At 45.5% G+C, this 22669-nt stretch overlaps 1 protein-coding gene across 1 annotated transcript in view; it reads left to right on the top strand.

Moving 5' to 3' along the window:
* The window catches only part of Elk3 (ETS transcription factor ELK3), a 63790-nt gene extending 43252 nt beyond the window's left edge, over positions 1 to 20538 (top strand). The window contains exons 3-5 of the mRNA XM_028783065.1: positions 3434 to 4228; positions 13360 to 13482; positions 17934 to 20538. Coding sequence (XP_028638898.1) covers positions 3434 to 4228; positions 13360 to 13482; positions 17934 to 18032 — 1017 coding nt within the window. The 3' untranslated portion in view covers positions 18033 to 20538. The remainder of the gene's footprint in view (positions 1 to 3433; positions 4229 to 13359; positions 13483 to 17933) is intronic.
* Positions 20539 to 22669: the final 2131 nt, after the last annotated feature.

The following is a 22669-nucleotide window of genomic DNA, read 5'->3' as shown; positions in this document are numbered from 1 at the left end:
TTTCCTTTCCTTTCCTTTTTCCTTTCCTTTCCTTCTTTCCTTTCCTTTTTCCTTTCCTTTTTCCTTTCCTTTCCTTTCCTCTTTCTTTCCTCTTTCCTTTCGTCTCCCTCTCCCTCTATCTCCCTCTCCCTCCACTTCTCCCCTACCCTTCCCCTCTCCCTCACCCCTCTCCCTCCCCTCTCCCTCCCCCCTCCCCCTTTCCCCCTTTTTCTCCCCCTTCCCTCCCCCTCCCTCTCCCTCTCCTTCTCCTTCTCTCCCACTCTGCTTCCCTCCCTCTTTCTGCCTCTTTCTTGGTTTCTTTTCCTTTTTAGCTTTCTGCGACAGTTTCACTGTGCAGCCAGGCTGGTCTCAAACCTCCCATCCTTCCACCTCAGCCTCCAGAGTGCCAAGATTACAGGTACCACCACAGCAGCCTATGATGGATATTTTCCGTTCCACACATTTCATATAAATAGACAATACGATATATAGTCTTTAAAATCACTTAGCACAATGACTCCTCTCCCTGTCATAGTGTGTCTCTGCCCTTCCTGCTTTTTGGGTGTTGCGTAATACTCCATTCTAAGTCTGTGTCACAGTTTTCTGTCCTTTGTCAGTGGGAAGGCACATGAGTCAGGGCCCAGCAGCTCTCCATCTGTGACTGACTTTTAAACCCCAACCAGTTTTTTGTTTTGTTTTTGGTTTTTTGTTTTGTTTTTGTTTGTTTGTTTTTTTGAGGAGAGACTTAAAAGTGCTTTTCGAAGATTTTTTATTTATGTCTGCATGCCTGTGTGAATATGTTCCCTATGTGTGGGTGTCCAAGCAAGTCAGAAGAGGGCATTGGATCTTCTGGAATTGGAGTTACAGGCAGTTGTGAGTCACCCAACATGGATGCTAGCAACCTAACTCAGGTTTTTCCAAAGTGCAATCTATGCCCTTAACCACAGAGCAATCTTGTTAGACCCTAAAACTGTCATTTTTATAACAGTCCCTAATTACTTGTTGGCTAACTTACAAATATAGTCATCATCTCTCTGATCCAGTCATTAAAAAAAAAAAAAAGTTTGTGGGACTGGTCAGGTGAAGCAACAGTTTATCTGTTCCTTCTGTGTAATTACTTAGGCTTAACAAATTCACTCAATTTAGATGAGTCTTCAAAGTGGTTGCAAAGGGAAAAAAACCTTTTCAGCCAAACAGTATTACAAGCTATAAGTAAGATAGCATGTAATATATAGGATATAAACATAAGGACCCAGCAGTTTTAGCAGAGGAAGCTCCATAGTACACACTCCTTTATGACAGGAATGGCTTCGGGTCATGCAGGCTCTGGTCTCCCTTATTTAATCTTTTCCTGTGAGGAGTTGGTTTTCCTGGCACCATCTCTACCCAGACCTGGTGCTCTTTTCAGTAGAGACACTGCTCCCCAAAAGCAAGTGGAACCTTTTTGCTTCTTCCATTCCTCTGAAGATTTGCCAGCATGAGGGTGAGGTCAGCTAGAGTCACCATGGGACCAGAGTCATGGGATTTGGTGGGGTGAGTTGCAGCCCAGAACCCTAGCACACCTGGAGCCATGGGAGTGTTCAACCAGGTTCAGTCTGACTTGTTCCTTGGCACAGGCATCCCTGTGTGCTTTGCTGGACACGGTCTCTCGCTGGGGCTCATGTGGTGGGATTTTCCTACATGCCTCTTGTAAAATCCCACCCCAAGGAATGTCTTCTTGAAAATCTCAGTAACATGGCAACTAGGTTCTCACCTGCTGTAGTAATGGATAGAAAAAAAAAAATGTAGTACGGTAGCAGGCAAAAAACCTAACATGGTCATACTTAGAGCAAGCCATAAGCACCCAAGGAGGGTCAGAATTTACAGAGATCTCCCTATCAGGGGGCACTGTGCTTTCTTCCAGCCTGTGGGGAAGTGTGGAAAGGCTCTGGCTTTAGTTCCAGTAGATCTTGGCAGTCTGCGGCTATGGCTCCTGCTCTGTGCTTGTGTTGGCAGTGGAAGGATGCTACCCTCCTCCCTCCATGGGGGCTGCTGTGGGATTTATACACCAGATGGCTGGACTTGGAGGGCACTCAGTCCATAAAGTGCTTCTCCCTCAAAGGATTGATTTTACAAGGTTTAGGAGGAAGAGTTTGTAAGGAAACCTATAGGGTTCTTTCTCACAGAATAATGCTGGCTTTTTGAGCCAGAGGGAAGCCATCTTTTTCTCCCCAGAGTACTTAGGACTTTGAGTCAACCACAGGGCGAGACCTGCAGCAAGCATTTGCCAGACAGACATGGAACTGGGTAGGTTCTACAGGGACTACTCTTCCAGCTCAATTAGCCTTCCGCATAAAACCCACTCCCTCGTGGGCTGAGAAAACTTTTGCCTTCATAGTGATTTTCATTTTCCATTTATACCCTGATGCTGCTGGAGGGCCGAGCCCTTAACTGAAGAGCCAGGAGTAGACACCGGCAACTAAGAATATAAACCAAATGCCATAAATAGCCTAGCAGGCAATTTCTTTTTCTCCAGTGGCTTTCTTGCCAGAAATGGCTGCCTGACTGAAGAAGAAAACCTTGCGTTCCTGGGTAGCAGATGCTTCCCAGAAGAGGCTTTCCTGTTAGTATTTCATTGTATTCTCTCGGTTCCCAGAAGTGGGTAAGACAGTACCGTGTTAGGGTGAAGTAAATCCTACCTTGCCACTTCTTGCTTAACCCTGGCCATGTGAGACACTGCAGTACTGAAAGTTTATCTCCTAATTCTTAGACTTTTTGTTCTTTTCGCTTGTGTTCTGTGGCATGCACCCATGTGTGGGTGTACGTGGTGTATGGTTGCACACGTGTGCATGTGTATGTATAGCCACAAGACTGGCATCAGGTGTCTTCCTCAATCACTTTCCACTTTACTTCCTCAGACAGGAACCCTTGCTGAACCCAGAGCTCATGGATTCAGGATGATCTAGCTAGACATCCTAGACATCCTAGACTTGCCATCATCTAACTTGTCCTAGAGATACCCTTTCCCCCTTTCACATGAGTGCTCTTGATCCGAAGTTCGGGCCTCAAGCTTGCAATCGATTCACTAGGCCGTCTCCCCAGCTCTCTCTCCTAATTGCAAAACAAAAATGATAAAACCTGCTTGTAGGATTACTGTGCAAATTACATGCGCTAAGATCTGAATCATTCCAGCCATGCAGTAAGTGCTAGCTCAGTGGCAGTTTTTGCTATTACGAAATTATCACAGATAATAGATGAGAAAGTTGCCATAGGCTAGGGACCTCACTACTCCTCCTGGTCAAAACAGGACCAGAGTGTGAATGTGAGCCTTCAGTCTCTGACTTCATTCCTCCTAGGCACCCTGTGGGCGTCAGGAATATGGCGGTGCTTTGGTTGCCAACATTTGTCGCTCCAGTGCACCCTCCTTCCATGTCTCTGGCTCACCCGTTTGAAATGTCTGTTTTTGCATTCACAGAACATCATCAAGAAAGTGATTGGGCAGAAGTTTGTGTACAAGTTCGTCTCTTTCCCGGATATCCTAAAAATGGATCCTCATGCCGTAGAGATCAGCCGGGAAAGCCTCCTGCTGCAGGACAGTGACTGTAAGATGTCCCCAGAAGGCCGGGAGGTCCACAAGCATGGCTTGTCCTCCCTCAAAAGCGCGAGCCGCAACGAATACATCCACTCAGGCCTATACTCGTCCTTCACCATCAACTCCCTGCAGAACACTCCAGAGGCCTTCAAGGCCATCAAGACAGAGAAGCTGGAGGAGCCCTGTGATGACAGCCCCCCTGTGGAAGAAGTCAGGACTGTGATCAGGTTTGTGGCCAATAAAACCGACAAGCACATCACCAGGCCTGTGGTGTCCCTGCCTTCCACATCCGAGGCTGCGGCGGCATCCGCTTTCCTGGCCTCGTCTGTCTCAGCCAAGATCTCCTCTTTAATGTTGCCAAATGCTGCCAGCGTTTCATCTGCGTCACCCTCTTCATCTCGGTCCCCATCCCTGTCCCCCAATTCTCCCCTCCCTTCCGAACATAGAAGCCTCTTCCTGGAGGCAGCCTGCCATGACTCGGATTCTCTGGAGCCCCTAAATCTGTCATCGGGCTCCAAAACCAAGTCTCCATCTCTTCCCCCAAAAGGCAAAAAACCCAAAGGCTTGGAAATCTCTGCACCCCAACTGCTGCTCTCCGGCACCGACATCGGCTCCATCGCCCTCAACAGTCCAGCCCTCCCCTCAGGATCCCTCACGCCAGCCTTCTTCACAGCACAGGTAAACACTATTCCCGTGATCCTAGTCGGAAGTAGGAAGAACCACCCATTCCCCTTGAGAGGTATCCCTTGGCCAGTGTCCCAACATCACTATGTACACTGAGAGGCACCCACGAGAAAAGGCTTGGTATCCTGGTAACAAGAGGGACAGTTGTGTTTTGTGACCAGAACAACCAGGCTCTGAGGGTGGGGAGACCTCCAGGGGCATGGCACTTAAGGGGCATTTAGGCCTTAGGAGATTTTTAAGGCATTTATATATATATTGGAGGCACTCATAAGCCATGTGCTTCCTGATAAGAAAATTTATGTTCACGGATTGTCAGTGTGGAGCTGCGTGGGTCATGTTGACCTTTAATAAGAAACACAAGGGTGACATGCAGAAGGAAAGTCCCCACCAAAAGCAGGGTTGCTATGGGGAAGCTCAGGTCCCATGGGGGAAGAAGGGAAAACTCATGGTGCATTTAAGTCTTAGCTGCTATGAGCCCCTGGAAAAGGTGGCCTTTTCCCCTTCACAAGTGTCATAGTGGTGTCTGGTTCAGCCTCAGGGCAGACACGTTAGGTCCCAAATCAAAGCAGATGCAAGCTAGTGGTAGAAGTTAGCAGCGTTAGACTAGATTCTGCTCCTGCCTCCCTAGCCTCCTAGGTATGGGACAGTGAGCAGCTGCTTTCTGAGTGATGCTGTACAGTAACAATGCATTAGGATGGTGGACATCTACCCAGCCAGCTCCAACCAACTGGCAGGCATCATCATCCTGGGACAACTGTCACACATCACCCACCTTGCCACCGTTTCATAGCCCACCCTGGTGTGGATACTGTTGCCATTACAACTGCCTGGCTGAGGTGACTGGGGTTCAGAGGTGAAGTATCTTGACCCGGATCCAAAGCTGTAAAGTAGGAAAATGAGTTTGCATCCAGCATCCACTCTGAGGTAAAAAGGCTCTGCTATCCCTCAGGGAGAAGACCCGGCTGCTCTTATCCTAACAGTCCATGTGGGGCTGCAGACCAGCAACCAGCAACTCTTTGCTACTTTGCTTTGCAAGGCTTCCCAGGGGTCACATGACAGCTTATTTTTGTGAAGTGGCTGTAGGAACAGTGCTCATTACTGAGGAGAGAGGCCCAGGATTCCTGTGATAGGTTGGAATGGGCACAGGCGCTCCCAAATTAGCATTCCCTAACAAAGCAAGGCTGCCTGGCAACAGGCAAGAAATCTGCCTCTCAAGTAGCTCCTGCTGCAGCTCAGGCAAGTGAGAAGAGTTAAAGCCGCCAGGCTGAGAGTCTGGGCCTTAGTGTTTATGACTGTTAGGTTGAGAGTGGTCTAAAGTCAGGCCAAGGTCATCCCCAGTTTCAGCATCCCTGTTCTCTATTAGCCTGCATCTGCATCCTCTTCTCTGAGCAGAGTGGGGCTGACACCAACCCTGTCTAGCTCAAGGAAAATTGCTAGATACTGTGAACTCAGTGGGGGCTGGGGGTGGCAGGGCAGGGGATAGGAGGAGAGGGACCTTGACCTGAGGAGTAGAGGGATCCTAACATGTGGACAAAGAGTTAATTCCCAGAGATAGAACCTACCAGAAAGGCCTAAAACCTGGAGAGAATGCTTAGGAAGCCTAGCTTCTGGAACCGAGGCTTAAGCACACGGGGATCGAGCTGAGAGGATGCAACTTGCATTGAGTGATTATCAGGAAATACAAAAATGGGGCCCAGGCTTCCTGAGAGTGAGTGAGCGAGAAAAAAACAAGAAGGTGGGGGAGGGAGAGAGGGAGGAACAGAGAGACAAAGAGAGGCCAGAGACAGAAAGAGAGAACAAGAGAGTTTGGAAAGAGGTGTCTTACAGATAGTAAAAGAGGTTGCTTGGGGACATAGTGTAACTTCAGAGCCTAAATGCTACCAGAGACTGCATGCTCCTGAAATGTGCACCCTGCTCCTCCTGTGGCTGTCGATGGCCGACAGAGAGGGAGAGAAGGGCAGAGATCTGGTAAAATTCAGTCATACATGCCTCCTTTCAGTCATCAGTGGGTTAACTCGGACCAGACAGGCCACTTAGAGGTTAATCGTGACAAGCTTGGCTATGCTTGAAGTCAGTATAAGACTTAGCTCACTAGTAAAGTTCCCCCCAACAGGTTGATCCAGGGGTCCCCCAGAAGCTTACCCATCCACCCTAAGCTCTCCCACTCATCCTCAGTGCTCCCTCCTGAGAGGGTGAGGTTCAGAAACAGAATAAGCATCCCTGGTGAACGTGTCATAAGGCAGTGGTCACTTCCTGGCGCATGGAAAGAATCCTATCTCCTGTGGGGTATGCTTTGTGAAGTGGCACATAGCATTTGGTCTTCTGTGAGAACCCCTCTAAACCTTTCCGCCGAGCCGAGGGTGAGCGTCCTTTACAAGAGAGGAAGGATAAGCTCTACCAACCCAGGCCCCTCCCTATATATGAGGAGCCTTGATGTGTCACATGATCACTGTCCTTTCCCACATGTGTCATGGGGTCCACATTCAGATTTGAAAATTTCATCTTCAACTTGATGTGCAGAATAAAAAAACAAAAAACAACAACGACCAAAAACCTAGCATGAATGTGCTGCTCCTGCCTCCCATCAGGAACACCTGCGAAGCCGCTGGCAGGAGCTGTAAAGAGCCGAGGACATCACTTTTGGTGTTAAGTTTATAATAAATAGTGTCCAGGCAGGGACTTCTCCAACAAGGGGCTGGAAAACTCGAACAAAAGTCAACTAGGTGTATACAGAGAAATGATGTCAGAGCTTAGCCACAGAGGTCCCATCTGAATGTTGCTGAAAAGCAAGGCGCTTGCTGTCCCCGTTGGCACAAGCTACCGATGTAAGGCAGAGGGGGAAGGAGCTGGGGTGTGAAGCCCTCCTGGCCTCGAGCCAGGCACCTTGGCAGCCGAGGTGCTCGCTGAAACTTCTGACTCCTCTGCATGCTGGTTTCATCTGTCCCTCTTCCTGCCACGTTCCATCTGTGTTCTGTCGCTCCTGTCCCCCCAAGGTGAAGTTAATTCAGAATCCAAGGCATTGTGTTTCTCATTTCTGCCAAGACTCGTGTTCGTCTCACCTGTGCTGTGCAAGATGCTGAAATCTGAGATGTTTTAGCACCGGGCACCATCAGAGTCTGAGTATGCATGCCTCAGGGTGTTTGCTCAGCAGCAGCCTGGGATTAGTGGCTGAGTGGAGACAGCCTGCTCAGTTTGAAAGGCTGAAATGCTGAAGCCTACTTCCTTTATTATGGAGTGGTGAGACAGCTTTGAGGCCAAGGCAGAAAAGTGGGAGTCTGGAGCAGTGTAGGAGAACCAGAGTGTGGGTACCTTGTTCCGCACACCCCACTTCTGGGGTGGTTTCCATCTGTCTCTTGCCATTATCATCAGAAGAAAAACATTTTTCCCCCTTCTCCCTTCCCTCCAGGGTTGTTCAACTTCCTTCTTATTCTGTTGACATTTCCCCAGCCAAGCCTCCTGCTCTGTTCATAATGACCTTTCCTGTAGGCAGACAACTTCCTTGTAGGTCTTTGCAGTAGATGATATGATGGTTCTTGGCTCCCAAGTTGTGGGTTGCCCCAGATAAACAATTTAGGGAGTGCCTTCTCTCTTTGTGCCCTGGGGTCCCCTGCTGCCCCTCTCCTAGCTTCATTTAACTTCATCTGACTGCCCATGGTTCGTCCATCTCTTCTGGTCTGCATCCATCACTCTCAGTAGTTCTTCAGATGCATGAGATTCTCCTTACCTCAGTCTTTCAGACTGGAGCTAGACAAAACTCTTGGAGGATTCACTAAACTCTTCCTTTAGTGAAGTCTTTGAAATTGTGTTTGTATCGAATTAAGACAACTCTGTGGCTTTCTAGAGATTCTGTCATTTCTGAGATATGTATATATCTCATAGTATATATACACACATATATATTACACTCAATAATTTTGTGCATGATGGTGGCACATGTGGGCCATGGCACATCTGTGGAGGTTAGAGGACAACTTATAGGAGCTGGTTCTCTCCTTCTGCCATGAGAGTCCCAGAGATCAAACTCTGACTTGGTGGCAAATGCCTTTACCCCTGGCCCGCTGTTGAAAATAATGTTTAACTCTGGGGTGCCACTATTATGGAGTCTGTTGGCCTCTATGCCACTTTTAAGGTGTATGTGTTAGGGTTTCTCTTTTACTTTTCCTAAGTCTGAATGATTTCCTAGTGTCTCCAGCACCCACTCAAGACATCAGCAAAGACATTTACTCTTTGCCGGTGAGCAGGCCACCCCCATTGTCTTCTCTGCCTCCTTTCTAATCCAGTTCGCTTGGAGCTAGTCACTGAACACCCAGGCACTTCCTTGCTGCCCCAGGGATACCAAGATTAGTATATAGACATGTTTCTTGTTCTCATGAGCTTACAGCTGCTGCCCAGAAGGTAAAGAATAGGAGCCAACTATAATTTCTGGTCATGAAAACTGCCCGAGAAGTTGAGACATGGTTTGATAGGAAATTAACAACTTCTAGAGGCATAAGCCAAGTGGAACACGGACTCCTCGTAAGAGTTAATAAATGACCACTGTACACAGATTTTTATAAGACATAAAAAAGGACATGAGAAGTGACCTGTTTTATAACCTTAGGACCTGTCCCCGATGAAGTGCACACATGCATGCACACAAGACAGTTATGTCCTGTAGAGGAGACCGGAGCAGCACAAGCAAGTACAGTTGGCTCAGTTCCTGAAACTTGACAGGAGCACCCCTCCCCCCTCCCCTGTGTAAGCTGTTGTGGTTGGCGCTAGGGGTCCAAGCCTGGGTGGTAGAGTCCCTGGGAGCTAGGAGGCACAGATGGGATGTTAAGAAGAAGGGATGAACTTGTCCAGAGGAGTGAAATGTTGAGGGTAGCTATGGAAGGGGCAATCACAGTTGAGTGAGGAGCTGAGGAGCAGCAGAGATCTTTCTGGCAGACAGGATTGTAGTACCATGGCAAGGATGAGAAACAGCTCTAGAGGAAGAGATGGAGTTTAGTCAGATGGGAGGGGATCAAGGCAGGAGGAAACAGTGGAAGGGCATGTGGGACAGTATGAACTGTGTGGTAGAAAGTCACCCTGATAGGATGGATATAGAAGGGACCACTATCCAGTTAGGATACCTTGTAACACTTCAGCTAATCCGACAGGGAAGATGCCGGGCTGTAACAGACACAGCCAGAGGAGCTAGATCTGAGAGAAATTTAGAGACCATCAGCCATAGGGCATGGTGACTAACTTGAGGGTTGAGTGAGAACCAGGAGATGAACACGAGGATGATGGGAAGGTGCAGGAGAAAAAGGTATATGCTTGGAGAGTGGTAGATCAGGGAAGCCATGATACACTCAGCCACCAACATGGGGCATGAGGGAGGCTGAGTGTGGAAAGATTGAGGAGTTGTAAATCTATGAATCTCTATGTGATTAGCTCAGGTCACATAACGCCAAGCAGGAGGGTTGACAAGGAAGTGACAAGATGTGTAACAAGTTATAGGGGATTTAGCATTGTGGCTGAGGAGACCTCTCCCCCAACCCCCTGAAAATGAACGGATTTTTGAATGGAGTGTTTTAGAGTGACTATATACTGGATAGGGGATGTGAGGCAGGTGGATTTGTCCAGTGACTTGTAGAATGTCACTAGTGCCAAGCTGATTGGATCTAAATGCAGCCCAGAAGGAAGTGGAGAGATACATTGAAAATGAGTCCAAGGAAGGTACTATTTCTGTCTTGGTGCCTGGGATACTGTGTAGGTAGGGCCATGTGTGCAGAAATCGTGTCTTATTTTGTTCTTGTTTCTGCAAATATTTTCGGTCTCCATCAGTACATATGTTGAGATACACAGCTGACGGTACTTGCCGACAAAATTGGGAAGTCGTTGGAAGAGGTGGATATGAAAAACGAGTTCAGTTTTGGACATGGAGACATTTTCAGGAGAAGATGAATGAAAAAATAAAATAAGAGGAGGAGGACATGGTTACTCCTGATGGATGGAGAAGATTTTTATTGTAGCGGTAGAGAAAGCAGGCAGAAGGAAGAGTCTAGGCTGAACCGGCGGCAGACAGGACCATGAGAGGAGAGACGGGGAGGGGGAGCAACAAGCAGGATCAAGAAACCAGTGTAGCCAAACGACTGAGTTAGACTAAGAATCAGGGGCAGGGGGTAAAGGGGAGGGAAGAAGGGGAGTGAAGCCCAGCCCCTGGGAGGGAGGGGCTTAGGGTAGGGGGCGGAGCGAGAAGTGCTGGGAGGAGCCACAGGTACTGAGTGAGACTTGTCCTGGGTTTGAGTCCTAACAGAAGTCAGACCCCTGAGAGGGGAGATCATAGGGCTGAAACATTCTTCAGCTCATCAAGTACTGGGGGGCCGAGAACGACGAACAAATTCTCCAATGGCCATGAAAGAGGAATCAGAAGGATGTGCACAGTATGAGGCAGAGCATGTTTAATGTTAAGGGGAGAAAGGAGTTCCATAGTATTTTAAAGATTCAGCAAAATAAAAGAAATCTCATCAGCGTGATGGGAGGCCAGGCGTCTGCTTCCAGGAGGTGGCATTTCTGATGGGCAGAGAGAGACAGGAGTAGAAAAGGTTGCTGCAGACAAAGGGCCATGGGCCACAACACACAGCTGCCACACATCTGGATGAGGTCAGCTGTTCTTGTTAAAGGTCCCGTGTATAGGCTCTCTAGGAGACCCAGAATTAAGTGGAGTTGAATGGGGAGGAAGATAAAGGAAGTCCTAGTGGGAAAACCCTTCTCCTTGCAAACGGGGGCATGTCTTTCACTGACATCAGGAACAACTATGGCCATTTGTTAATTCCCAGGCTCCCCAACAGCCCCACAAAGTCTGCCCTTTGCAGGTGGTCCTCCCTCCAGGAGGTCAGGCAGAGGCACCTCGGAGGCTCTGCAGTGTCCTGAGATAACCCAGGCAAGGCTCTTTAGGAAGTTCCATTCGAAGTTCCCCAACAGTCCTTCCTTTAAGGCCTCAGGATCTCCGAGGAGCACAGCAATTGGAGGAAGAGTTAATGAAGTCATTTCACAATGTTTATTTGCATATATTCTAAAAGACATGTCAAATGCATTAACCATGAGAAACAGAAGGCCACTGCATTCTATGTACATCCGGTATTCCTCAGAAACAAATGCGCGTGCACCTCAAATCCAGAGGGGATGCAAATTGTAGAGTATGGAAACTGAAATCCTATGCTTTACGTATTGCCAGACATGTGAGTTTGTGGCCTTGGATGAGAAAAAGGTAGCTGTCCTTTATGGTTTAGAAGACCGTGCAGACTTTGAGAAGAACCTGAAAGCCCTGACACTGGTTATTAAATATTAATAACACTGTGGTTTGAACCTGGCTCTGCCGTATCTCAAATCACCCGAGTCTGTGGACTGGGGCCCAACCCACCAGACCTTTTTAGTACCTAGTTGAGAATTCTCCCCTGAATGGATAAAGTCCATTTAATGAGTATGTCAGGTACATTTTATATTTACTACTGATTTACAAATGACCAGAGTCGCTTAGACTTGACGTTTCTATGTATTGGTCATATATGTGTATGTGTGTATGTGTATATATATGTGTGTATATACATATATATTATAAAAAATACATATATAAAAATACATATATATTATAAAATATACATATATATTATAAAATATATAACATATATTAGTATTTATATACTACATATAGTATGTTATAATATATAAAAGATAAAAATATATAAAATAATGTGTATTATTATATTACTGTAATTAATATATAGTAATATATTAAGAATGTCACGTGAATTAGCTGTCTTCCCAGCAACCCTGCAATAATAGCATGCATTTTCATTCCCCCCATTTAACAGATTAAGATTGAGGCCCGAAAAGTTTGCTCATCCGAGGTTGTCTTAGCTAGTGAGTAGAGGTTCTGAACATGGGAACCCTGGCAGAACGCAAGCTTAGCCATTCATTTTTAACAGTGAGGCCAGCTGGCCTACCACACTTGTGAAATTGCCTCCAACTTTAACAACAACAACAACAAAAAAAAATGGAGCACTGACTCAAAACACGTATTTATCCTAGTAACCTTGTAGACCATTTTAATATGTAGAAGGAAATGCCGGGGAACCAAAGACTCAAAGAACTGGGTTTAAATTTGTTTACCATTCAGCACTTAGGTTGGAAGACCACTGGATGTTTGTCTCTCTCCCGCTGAACAGAGCAAACCTTTTAATTTAGGTTTAAGCTCAAATGCTCTTGATAATTACGGAGGCTGCCGGGGCCAGTTCTAGGAAAGAATAACACGGCAGCATCCAGCATGATGCAATCTTTAATGCTGGCGCCTTTGCTGTGTTCTTACACAAAGAGTCTTATTGAGGGGCTCCTTCTGGTCACCAGAGGTGCAGACACCCTGGGCCAGGGAGCTTGCCTCTGCTGAGCATAAAAGCTGTGCAGATTTACTGACTTGGGTGGGTTGTTTCTCCTGCCCTTTAGCTGGCTTGTGGGCCAGGCCTCCTGCCGAGTGTGGGCAAGCAAATGCCAGTCTCGTCACTTCTAAGAAACACTGAGTTCTGGCTCTACAACCCTGCTTTCCACTGCCAGGGTGATGAGTTCTTCCCAGCCCCATGTCCAGAGTGGAGTCCGCAAAATCAGCTCAGGGCTCCTGAACAAGCGGCTATAATCCATGCTAAAATAGAATTTCAGTTATTACCGGGCTGTTGGTAATATAGAGAGATGATCTTTTTACCAGTGTGTGCCCGTGGGGGGCTGTCCAATTTGGGTGTGATCGGTGTCCACCGTGGCCAAACAGTTTGATAAGAAATGAAGCCCCTTCCAGGGGTCCTGTTCAGTCTGCACATTTGTCTACTGGGAGCAAGGGGAAGGAACTGTTTGACAAGTTGCTGCAGACCTGACTTCTCCAACCAGAATGTTTAGGCAGGGTAGTTTGCCTAAGAATTGCACATTAAATTAGTACTGAGGAGAACTGAATGATTCCTACTCATGTACACAGACCTGAGGCTGCCCAGTTTTCCGGAGAAGACAAGGCTAGGGTCACTGTCTGTGGCCCACACACCTAACCACTCTGCTGCTTTTGGTCACGGCTGGTGTTAGGTGAACCCCTATCAAGACCTGCCTGTTGCCTTGTCTTCTAGACACCAAGTGGACTGCTTCTGACCCCGAGTCCCCTGCTCCCCAGCATACATTTCTGGAGCAGCCTTAGTCCGGTCGCCCCTCTGAGTCCTGCCAGGCTGCAAGGGCCAAACACACTTTTCCAGGTAAGTGTTTGCAGATGGGCTTTTAAACAAGAGTCAGCCAAAGGATGTCTTTTCTCTAAAATTCCACAACGGCTCTGACGGTACCTTCTGCCCCTGAGCTACTAAGTTAAAGTTTCGAAGGGGAATTGGGTTTGCACCGCCTTTTAGAGGCAGACATTTTCACTGAGGCAGAAAAGAGAGTACTTATATTAGGAATCCAAACATGAATTCTTTTAAGTGTTCCGGAGACTTCCACGTGACTAGGAAAACTGGAAATTGACTGCAGAGATGATTTAAAATTAAAATATGATTTTTTTTTATAAAAACCCAAGACTTTAAAATAGGAACCCAACTAGTCAATATATTCACATGAAAAACACTGAGAAATAAAAACAGTGGACAGTTTTTCCAATCTGGAGTAGAAATGTTACCTGCCTCAATCTATAGGTTATAATCAAGCTCGAATTCTGTGACAAAATACTGTGCAGCATACAGTTAAAGAATAATGAAGAACTCCGAGTTGGGTGAGCACACTCATTATGTATCCTTCTGGAGTCTTCCAGGAGCCTTACTCACTATCCCATGGAGATCAGTATTTCCTGAGTCTCAATGGTACTCACCAACTCAAGGTGTTACTGTCTTGAGGATGTGAACACAGGGAGGGCAGGAATGAAGCAAAGGTGGATACCTTGCCAGCTCCATGCTCCTCTCTGTCTAGCTTGGTCTTACCCAGCCTGCTTCCTCTGACCTAGGATAGCTCACCCCAAACTGGCTGTCGCTCCTTATTCCCTTAACATTTTATATTACAACTGCCCATTGATCTGGCCAACTCCACTAGAGAGTAGAACCCCAAAAGACAAGAATCATATCCTGTTCACTGTGCTATCTCCCACCTTCTAACACATCGATGGTCGCACAAATGTCAGTCGTTACTGATGGCTTAGTGACAAGACGCCAAAGCACACGTGTCAATAAAAGATGTTGTGAGCTTCAGTCTGTCCTCTAAGGTGGTCACTCTGCTTAGCAAGGTTAGTTATTGGCTGAGCACCTCTCTGCAGGAACACAATGTATACACAATAGGATTTAGGGTCTCATTGGAAGGATGGAGGAGCTTCAGAGGTTTAGATTGCTATCATGTGCTTCTGGTTTCCTGGGCAGGCTTGGAGTAGGGTGTCATGCTGTGACTACTCCCTGGAGTAATCAAGTTTCCTTTTCTCCCTGGCCCTAAGTCCCATCTCAGCTCAGTTCTGGTCAGGCACAGCGGACATGTTGGTTGTTACCATTTTAACCTGAAGTGGCACTGTCTAATAGAAGCACATCAGGAGGGGGTTGGTTGTATGAATGTATCAGCCCCTTGAGGGTAGGACCACACTACTATAGAGTCTAACGTGGAACTTCTGCAGAGCTCAGTGAATATCAGCTTCTTGTTTCTATGGTTTTTGGGAGAGTTCTGCTATCTGATTGGTACAAGATCTTCTAGGAAAGCCATAAGGAACCAATGGAAGTTTGTTTCTATTCCAGTATTCCCAACAGTAAAGATAGTTCATTCCAGAGTGAGTTGACTGCCAGGATCTCTGGGAGCTGGGAGATGTCTTTACCACATAGCCAGTGGTTCTGCAAAGTCAGCGTGCATCAGAGTCACATGGATAGTGTGTCAAGTAAAGATGCTAGGCCCACCCCAGGGCTTCTCATTCATCGGGTCTTGAGCATGGTCTGATAAAACGTTCACATTTCTTATAATTTCTGGTGTAGGAACTACATTCTGAGAAGGGCTGCAGACAAGGGGTTCCTAATACATTTAGAATTCTGCAGATTACTACATACAAAGGCCATCTGCAAAGAGATTCTATTTTAATTTCAATAAAATATCTGTTTTCAATCCAAGAGCCATTTAAAAAGCAGCCGGGGAGATTAGAAGGGGGCTACAACTTAGCCTGGATGGCTGACAGGTTGCATGGCCTAGAGTTCTCAAGTTATGGCTGGATCCATGTGCAAAGGGAAACAACTCCGCACCTTTTGAAATATGAAAACTCTTTTCATAAAAAAGAACAATGGGGCATGTAAAAGTGGGAGGGGGCAGTTTTAAAAATGGAAATCAACAAACATCCTAAGAGGAACGAGGCTAATGATGAAAAATATTAAGACATCGAAATGGATTTCTCAGAATGCAGATTACCATCGAGCCCTTTCACAATGAATAGAAACAATAAGCCGCGTTCACATACACTGGGTGTTGGTGAATGAAAGAGAACACATGACCTACATAGAATTTTGAGCAGTATGGGCACATTTCCTGTGTGAGTTTTGGCTCCTGGCACAAACTGAAATCCTTAGGGAGAGAATTGGTGGAGCTAAGGTGTTGCTGCACAGATTTCCTGAGACGTCTGTCTGTCTGTCTTAGAGGGAGAGTGATTGCCACAGAGTCATACACTGTAGATCTGGCTAGCTTGGAACTCACTTTGTAGCCCTGGCTGACCTTGAACTCACAGTAGTCCTCCTGCCTCAGCCTCCTGAATATTGGGATGACTGACGGGTGTGTACCAGCCTACTTAAGACCATGTTTATAGCAGATTAGAACAGATATGGCAGAATTTCAGCAAAGGAGAAAGAAGACAAGGCACTAACCCTTCTGGAAGAGGTATGCTTTCTATTTGCAAAATGTTTCAGTAAAGAGAGAGAGGTGCCAAAGATACTGGCCGAGCGTGAGCCTAGAGCCTTATCTACAGATACACTGGGATGTACCTCACAGGCAGGTACGTGTGCAAACAGGGTCGAGGAGACTCAGCTTCCAACTGAGAATGTGCTCTACAGAACTTTTTAGCTTGGCACACTTTTATAGCTGTGCTGAGAGAAAAGCCAATAAACATTCCGTGTATGGGGGGGGACCCAAGCTAATCAAGTATGGCAAATAAGTGCACTCGGACTGGGCAGCCATCTTAACACGTGGAAAAAGCTGATACTAAAGAAGAGTCTTTCATATCATAGGCACCAATAAAATGGAGGGGGGGGGAGAGAGAGAGAGAGAGAATGAATGAATGAGAATGAATGAATGCACAACCATTCTCAAACGAAAGCTCAAGCCCGGTTTTTCTGCAGTTCACCTGAAGTCACCTTAAGAGTGGGGACAAGGACAAGGGCCTTGGCTTAGAAAGGTTTCAGTGCATGCAGATAGATCTGGGAACTCAACAGAAACAAAGTCCCACAAAATGTGAAGATTCCAAAGAACCAGGAAAGACAAGAAACCCTTACATACACCAGTTACCACTAAACACATTAAAATAGGAGCTGGGCAGTTTAGTACAGCTGGAGCTAAAACGTGCTTTTGCTTAGGAGCTATGACCTTGAGCTCATCAGAACCTCTCCTGAGTTGCTTTTCTCACTTACAAAATGGTGATAACAAAGCCGACTTTATACTCCTAGTGACTCAACCAAACAGCGGCCCCTGAGAAGCCAAGGCGTTGAGTGTGTTACCGAAATAGTTTTAGGGGGAAAAAGTATTTGCTCATTCTACAAATATTTATTGTACTTCTAGCATGTGCCAGGCTCTGTCCGCAGTTTGATATTTAGTGCTCAGGTTTAATATTTAACTTTCCTGGACTAAACAGGGATTAAGCTACAAGAGTACCTGGGGGATCAACTGGCCACGTTGTGTCTTTGGCAGTGCAGAACAGGAGCTCTGAGTGGGCAGTCACATATTACAAGGATGCTTTTGCTCGCCGTTCTTCGTAGGGGATCACAGCTGAAGTATTTGTTCCAGTTATGAAGTCCAGGGCTTTCGTTCTGCTAGCTACCATCTTATTACCAACACAGAAATCTCACTGTTTGTACAAGGGTGACCTAATGCATTGATATGAGATCAGAGGAAAGTACTTTTCTCACCTCCAGGAAAGGTTAAGATCATCTTTCTTTTAGAAAAACGCACAGAGGCCAGGACAACAGATTTCCAGGAGCTGGGATAGTTTTGAGCCATGCGACATGGGTGCTGGAATTGGGCTCAGGTCCTCTGTCAACAGAGCAGTCAGCACTGCGAACTGCTGAGCGGTGTGTCTGGCTCCCTGGTCCTCGTTTTGAACGGGAACTGACAGACATCTCTGTTGTGCTATAGGAACCTGGCAGCAAATTTCAAAATTTGAGACTACTGACCCATATGTAAAGAATCTTGGTTTCCAGTTTCACCCCTCGATAGTTAAAGCAAATCAGCAAACTAGCTTAGAACCTTTAAAAAAAAAAATAGCAGTAGAATAAACTTTACCACCCCATGTGAAGGACAGGTTAGAGTCTTAGGCACACAGGACAGCGGCATTTTCTGGGCTTCTCTCTGTTGCTCTAGGTAACCTTTGTAAAGCAGCTCAGCAGCCAACTCCCATCACTGGGCTCAGAGAACAACTTGTATTGGTCTGTGTATACATTAGAGGGATGCATTCTCCTCAATGGCTTTGTCACAGTTACTAAATGCTTCTTGTTCCTTCCAGTTCCCCACACTGCTCAACGGTCACATGCCCGTGCCGCTCCCCAGTCTGGACAGAGCTCCATCCCCAGTACTGTTGTCCTCCGGCTCCCAGAAATCATGATGACGGCCGCCACCACTGTCAGCCACTAAGGACTCAGAACTGATTGACGCCAGTTTGTCCCCATGGACTAGTTTACCTGTGTCATGAGAAGGACATTGTGAAACCGGGTTAATGTGGTTTGCACTTTTCGTAACACGGATAATCTAGATGTATTTTAGCATTTAAAAAAAAGTTTTGGTTTTTTTATATATATATATTCAGCTCTCTATGAAAGTCTGTTTTGCATTAAGTGGATTTTAATGTTTGTGTTTTATCCTGTTAGCTCTGGAGTGTTGAACACTGACAGTGAAGAGCCTTTCTTAATGTTTTCAATGTAACTAATAAGGATGTGAAGCTTTTTATCGCTTTAATTCTACACATGCTGAACCCTGCTTGTATACATGATGTAACCAGCTGTGCCTTCCTTTGCATTTAGGTTTATGTACATGAATTTATGTATTTCTATTATTGAGAGGAAATGTTTGAAGGACACATTAGCATTGAACAGCTCTCTGTAGAGTGTTATTTTCTCATGTAGACACCATCAAAGTGTGCTTCCATCACAGGAAGAACTGCCTTAGGACCTCCTTTGAACTGAAATCCGGTAAATGTAATGTCCAAGTAATGTTTTTTTTTTTTTATAAGAATGAACGAAGCCATATTTAGACAATAAACATTCTTTAAAGAACATGTTCCAAAGTGCATTTTTTTAAAAAGAACTTTGAGAAGCCAGCTGCTTAGCCATTTACAGAAGCCTTTCTAATCCCGGCAGAAGTCTGGGATGCTAAGACTGTGTTCAGTTCACACCAGCCAAACTCTCAAGGGGACTTCCCAGGTTTGTGTTTAATTTTAAGAGACTAGCCCTGCTCTCCTCATTCCCCACAACCACAACCATCTAATATCTTCATCACTACTGGGAGTTAAGGTTTCTTTAGATTTCTGACAATTAACATTTAAAACCTAATGTTTTTAGGGCTGAGGACATAGCTCAGTAGAATGTGTGCCCTACATGGGTTAAGGCTGTGGATTCACTCCCCAGTAATCTGTCTCCCTGTCTCTCCCAAAAGGGGTGGTTGGGAAACAAACGAAGAATGTTTTGGAAGATACTTGCAGATGGTGAATTCGAACAGAGAAATGTTTATATAATACAGCTATGTATAGATATACTTCCTGTGTATAGATACAATTTTTGATGGATTAAACCAAATGCATTACTGAGAACTGGAGGAACTGAAGGCCTCGCTTCTAAAGATGAGCACCCAAGAGACACTGCTTTCTGTATTAAATAAAGAATAAAGGGAATCTGATAAAGGAGAACTCTTCAGGAATCTCACTCTGAAACGGATGCAGCAGCTCCTCGGATGCTCTGCAGGAAAGGCTTCAAGTGATGTGGGTTAGGGCTGTGAAGGCAGCATGTCTGTGATAAAGGGCAAGTCCTAAGACTATGGGGTCAAAGTACTTTCAACTCAAGATGGGGGAGCTGAAACACTACTCATCTACAAGTATTAAAAAAACAACTGTGCCTCAACAGACTAGATACTAAATAAAGGATTATAAGGGGGTCAAAAAAAATAAAGCTTGTGCAAAAAATTTTGAATTTTACACAATCTAAAATTATGTTTAGATACTTACTACCGAAATTGGCTGTCTTTCTAAGAGGCGTGTGTCTTTACTAAGGGGAGATACAGCCTTTGACTGTAAAGCCATGAAGATAGTTCCAAGCCCATAAATAAACACCCTGCCACTCCCTCACGGCAAAGAATAAATATGTGCTAAAATAAAAAAGGAGCTGGTTCAGGGGACTGTAATTACTGAACACAGTGTCAGAGCCAGGAGGGAGGGGCTTTGAGAGTGCTGGCTTCCAGCTGTTCTCTGGTCAAGATGGGCACCCAGGACCAGGTGGGAGAAGCTGGGAGCTGCCTGGGGCCACAGCCTTCACTGAGGGTAGAGCAGGAGTGTTTCAGAATTTAAGGAAACACAAGGCTGAGTGTTTAAAACTGCTGGATGAGGATGCTTTTGATATGCAAGATTCTTACAAAGAAACAAGCAATTAATGTGCAGGGATTTCAACAAAATGACCTCCTGCAGACTTTTAAACTATAAACGCTGGTTGGAAATGTTCACATGACTGTAAGTCTGCCTGTTGGTTCCTTTTCTTCCAGCTACTGTGAATTATCCTGTATTCTAGGTTAGAAATGGAAAAACACTGTATGTCATTCTTGGTGTGTCCAAATGCTGAAGTGAGAACTGAAGAATGGAGAACGACAGCTTCACCGTCTTCTGTGTTAACAGGATTAATTCATCCAGAAAATGGGCACCAAAGAGCATGCCGGCTCTTTCCTATGCTTGTTTCATCAGTGCCTAACCCCTGTGGCTGAGGCTGGAGCTCTAGAACCTCGCTGTGAGAGCTGAACTCCGTCTCTGCATAGCTTTCCTTCGGCTGCAGAGCCTCCTTCCCTGCCACACGAAAGTCATTTTTACTGTAATATTGTTTCGCTGAATAAATACTTTGTAATAAAAAAGTGTTTAAGAGGCAAGTGGGTTTGTTCACTTCCATTTACTTACAAGGACTCAAATATCGCTTTTTCTGTGTCAACACGTTGGATAAATACAGTTTCCTATCTCTATATATGGCACATCGAATGCTTTACATATACATAAGGATTACAGTGCAGAAGTGTACTTGCCTAGCATATGTGAAACTCGAAAGCCCAGTACAGCGGAAGCACATGCACACACACACACTGCCACACAAGTTCTGTCAGTTGCTTTGTACAGAGGTGGGAACATGAGGAGAAGGAAACTAATTTTCCTTTTAATCATTTTGCTGTAATATTTGTCTTACATCAACAAATATTACTATTTCTTTATTTAGTTCACAGGGACATATGAACTAAAGACTTGTTGGCAAAGGTTATTCTTCTTTGTTTTACTTCCAATGAGCTCAGTGCAGTCACCAGGTGGGTTGGTTCACAAGATTGGGGTGCGTGTGTGCGTGTGTGCATGCGTGTGTGTGCATGCGTGTGTGTGCATGCGTGTGTGTGCATGCGTGTGCGTGTGTGTGTGAAGGAAGAGATAGGAGATAAGCAGAGACCCAGACTGATGTTCAGTGTCACTACAGTTTCAAAAGAGACACAAATTGACAGCTATATAGGATATAAAATATTTGTAGGTATGGTGTGATATTATTCACTTAGTAAAGAAACATCTGAAAGCCAACTGTGCTCCAGGAAGCACTGCAGAAACACTGTTTCTACCCAAGAAGATGTGATGGCCGTGCCCTTTGTTTTAATATTCAGGCATGGCATCTCTGCATCCAGACTCCTTTGTTTGGCCCCATTGCAATATAGGGCTGACACTTAGTTCTGGTACCCTCTCCCAGATGACTCTGAAACCTAGCTCCATTTTCATTTCATTGTGTCACATGACAGGTTTAGTTACTGATGGGAAGCATTTCTAAACCACGTCACATATGCTCAGCACCGCTCAAAGTTCCAAGTCCAGAGCACTCACACCGCCCTACGAGGGAAGCACTCTTCATAATTTTACAAGTAAGGAAACTGAGACCTACTGTAGTTAAATAACTGACTCAAAGAAACAGCTGGAGTCCAGAGCTCCAAGTCCAAGCACACAGCCCTCTGAGGGAAGTACTATTATATATAATTTTACAAGGGAACTGAGACCAACTCTAGTTAAATAACTGACTCCAAGAAACCGCTAATCAGCTTTCAAAATTATACTTTGATTTCAGAGGCCATGATGCTGATCAATATGCTTAAAATATAAGTCTTTTAAGTCTAAGAACTAGTAATCTATGTCCTTACACTGTACCGGGCACACATCATTGTTGTCCAGGCGAGTCCCAGTAATTAGAGTGTGTCCTGCCTGGGCTTCTCCCATACTGACGTTATTCCTAGTCCTGTATAAGATCTCTCGATGTCTCCTCCTGTGTGTGGGGTGGGGGGTGGGGTAGAGGTAGAACAACTTGATTATGAGTTAGTTCTTAGGTTTCTAACATAATTCACTGCTGCGCTTAGCTTCAGTTCAAAGAGAAGAGACAAGGCCAGGTTAATTAAGTGGTGAGTTTTCCTTACAAACAAGGATTTCCTCACTCTGTGTCTTAATCAACAAATACTACTATTTCTTTATCTAGTCCAAGACATAGTAATCCTTTCCTTCACAGGGCTTATTGAGTGACGGTTAAAAAATGATTAAGTATTATTATATTCTGAAGTACAGAGACAATAGCTAGGAGGGCAGTAAAACCAGAGGACTCAAAAGCCAGTCTGTAGTGGGGTGGGGTACAGAGAAGGACTTCTAGAAGAAAGCGCTGAGACTCAAACGTAGGCAAGAGAAAAGAAAACATTTCGGTAACTCGGGATCAAAGACTAAATCGTGGTATAAGACAGCAATGTGGAATAATTAGTAGCAATAAAGCATAAGTTTAAAAAGAAGTGTGTGTGTGGGGGGGGTGCGGTTCCAGGTAGCTAAGAAGTCGGGAAAGAATGGCTGGCGGGGTCTGGATGAGCCAAATGGCTGGAATGCTCCCAAGGCAATCTTTCTAATGAGTTCCAGTGTTTCCAGAAAAAAAACAAAACAAAAACAAAAGACACATGAACAGCACTCCACAATGACAGACAATGTCCCACGTATCCCAG

The sequence above is a fragment of the Grammomys surdaster genome, unplaced genomic scaffold, assembly GCF_004785775.1.
Source record: "Grammomys surdaster isolate TR1022 unplaced genomic scaffold, NIH_TR_1.0 958, whole genome shotgun sequence".
In the NCBI taxonomy this organism is placed as follows: domain Eukaryota; kingdom Metazoa; phylum Chordata; class Mammalia; order Rodentia; family Muridae; genus Grammomys; species Grammomys surdaster.
This window is presented reverse-complemented; position numbering and strand designations above follow the sequence as displayed.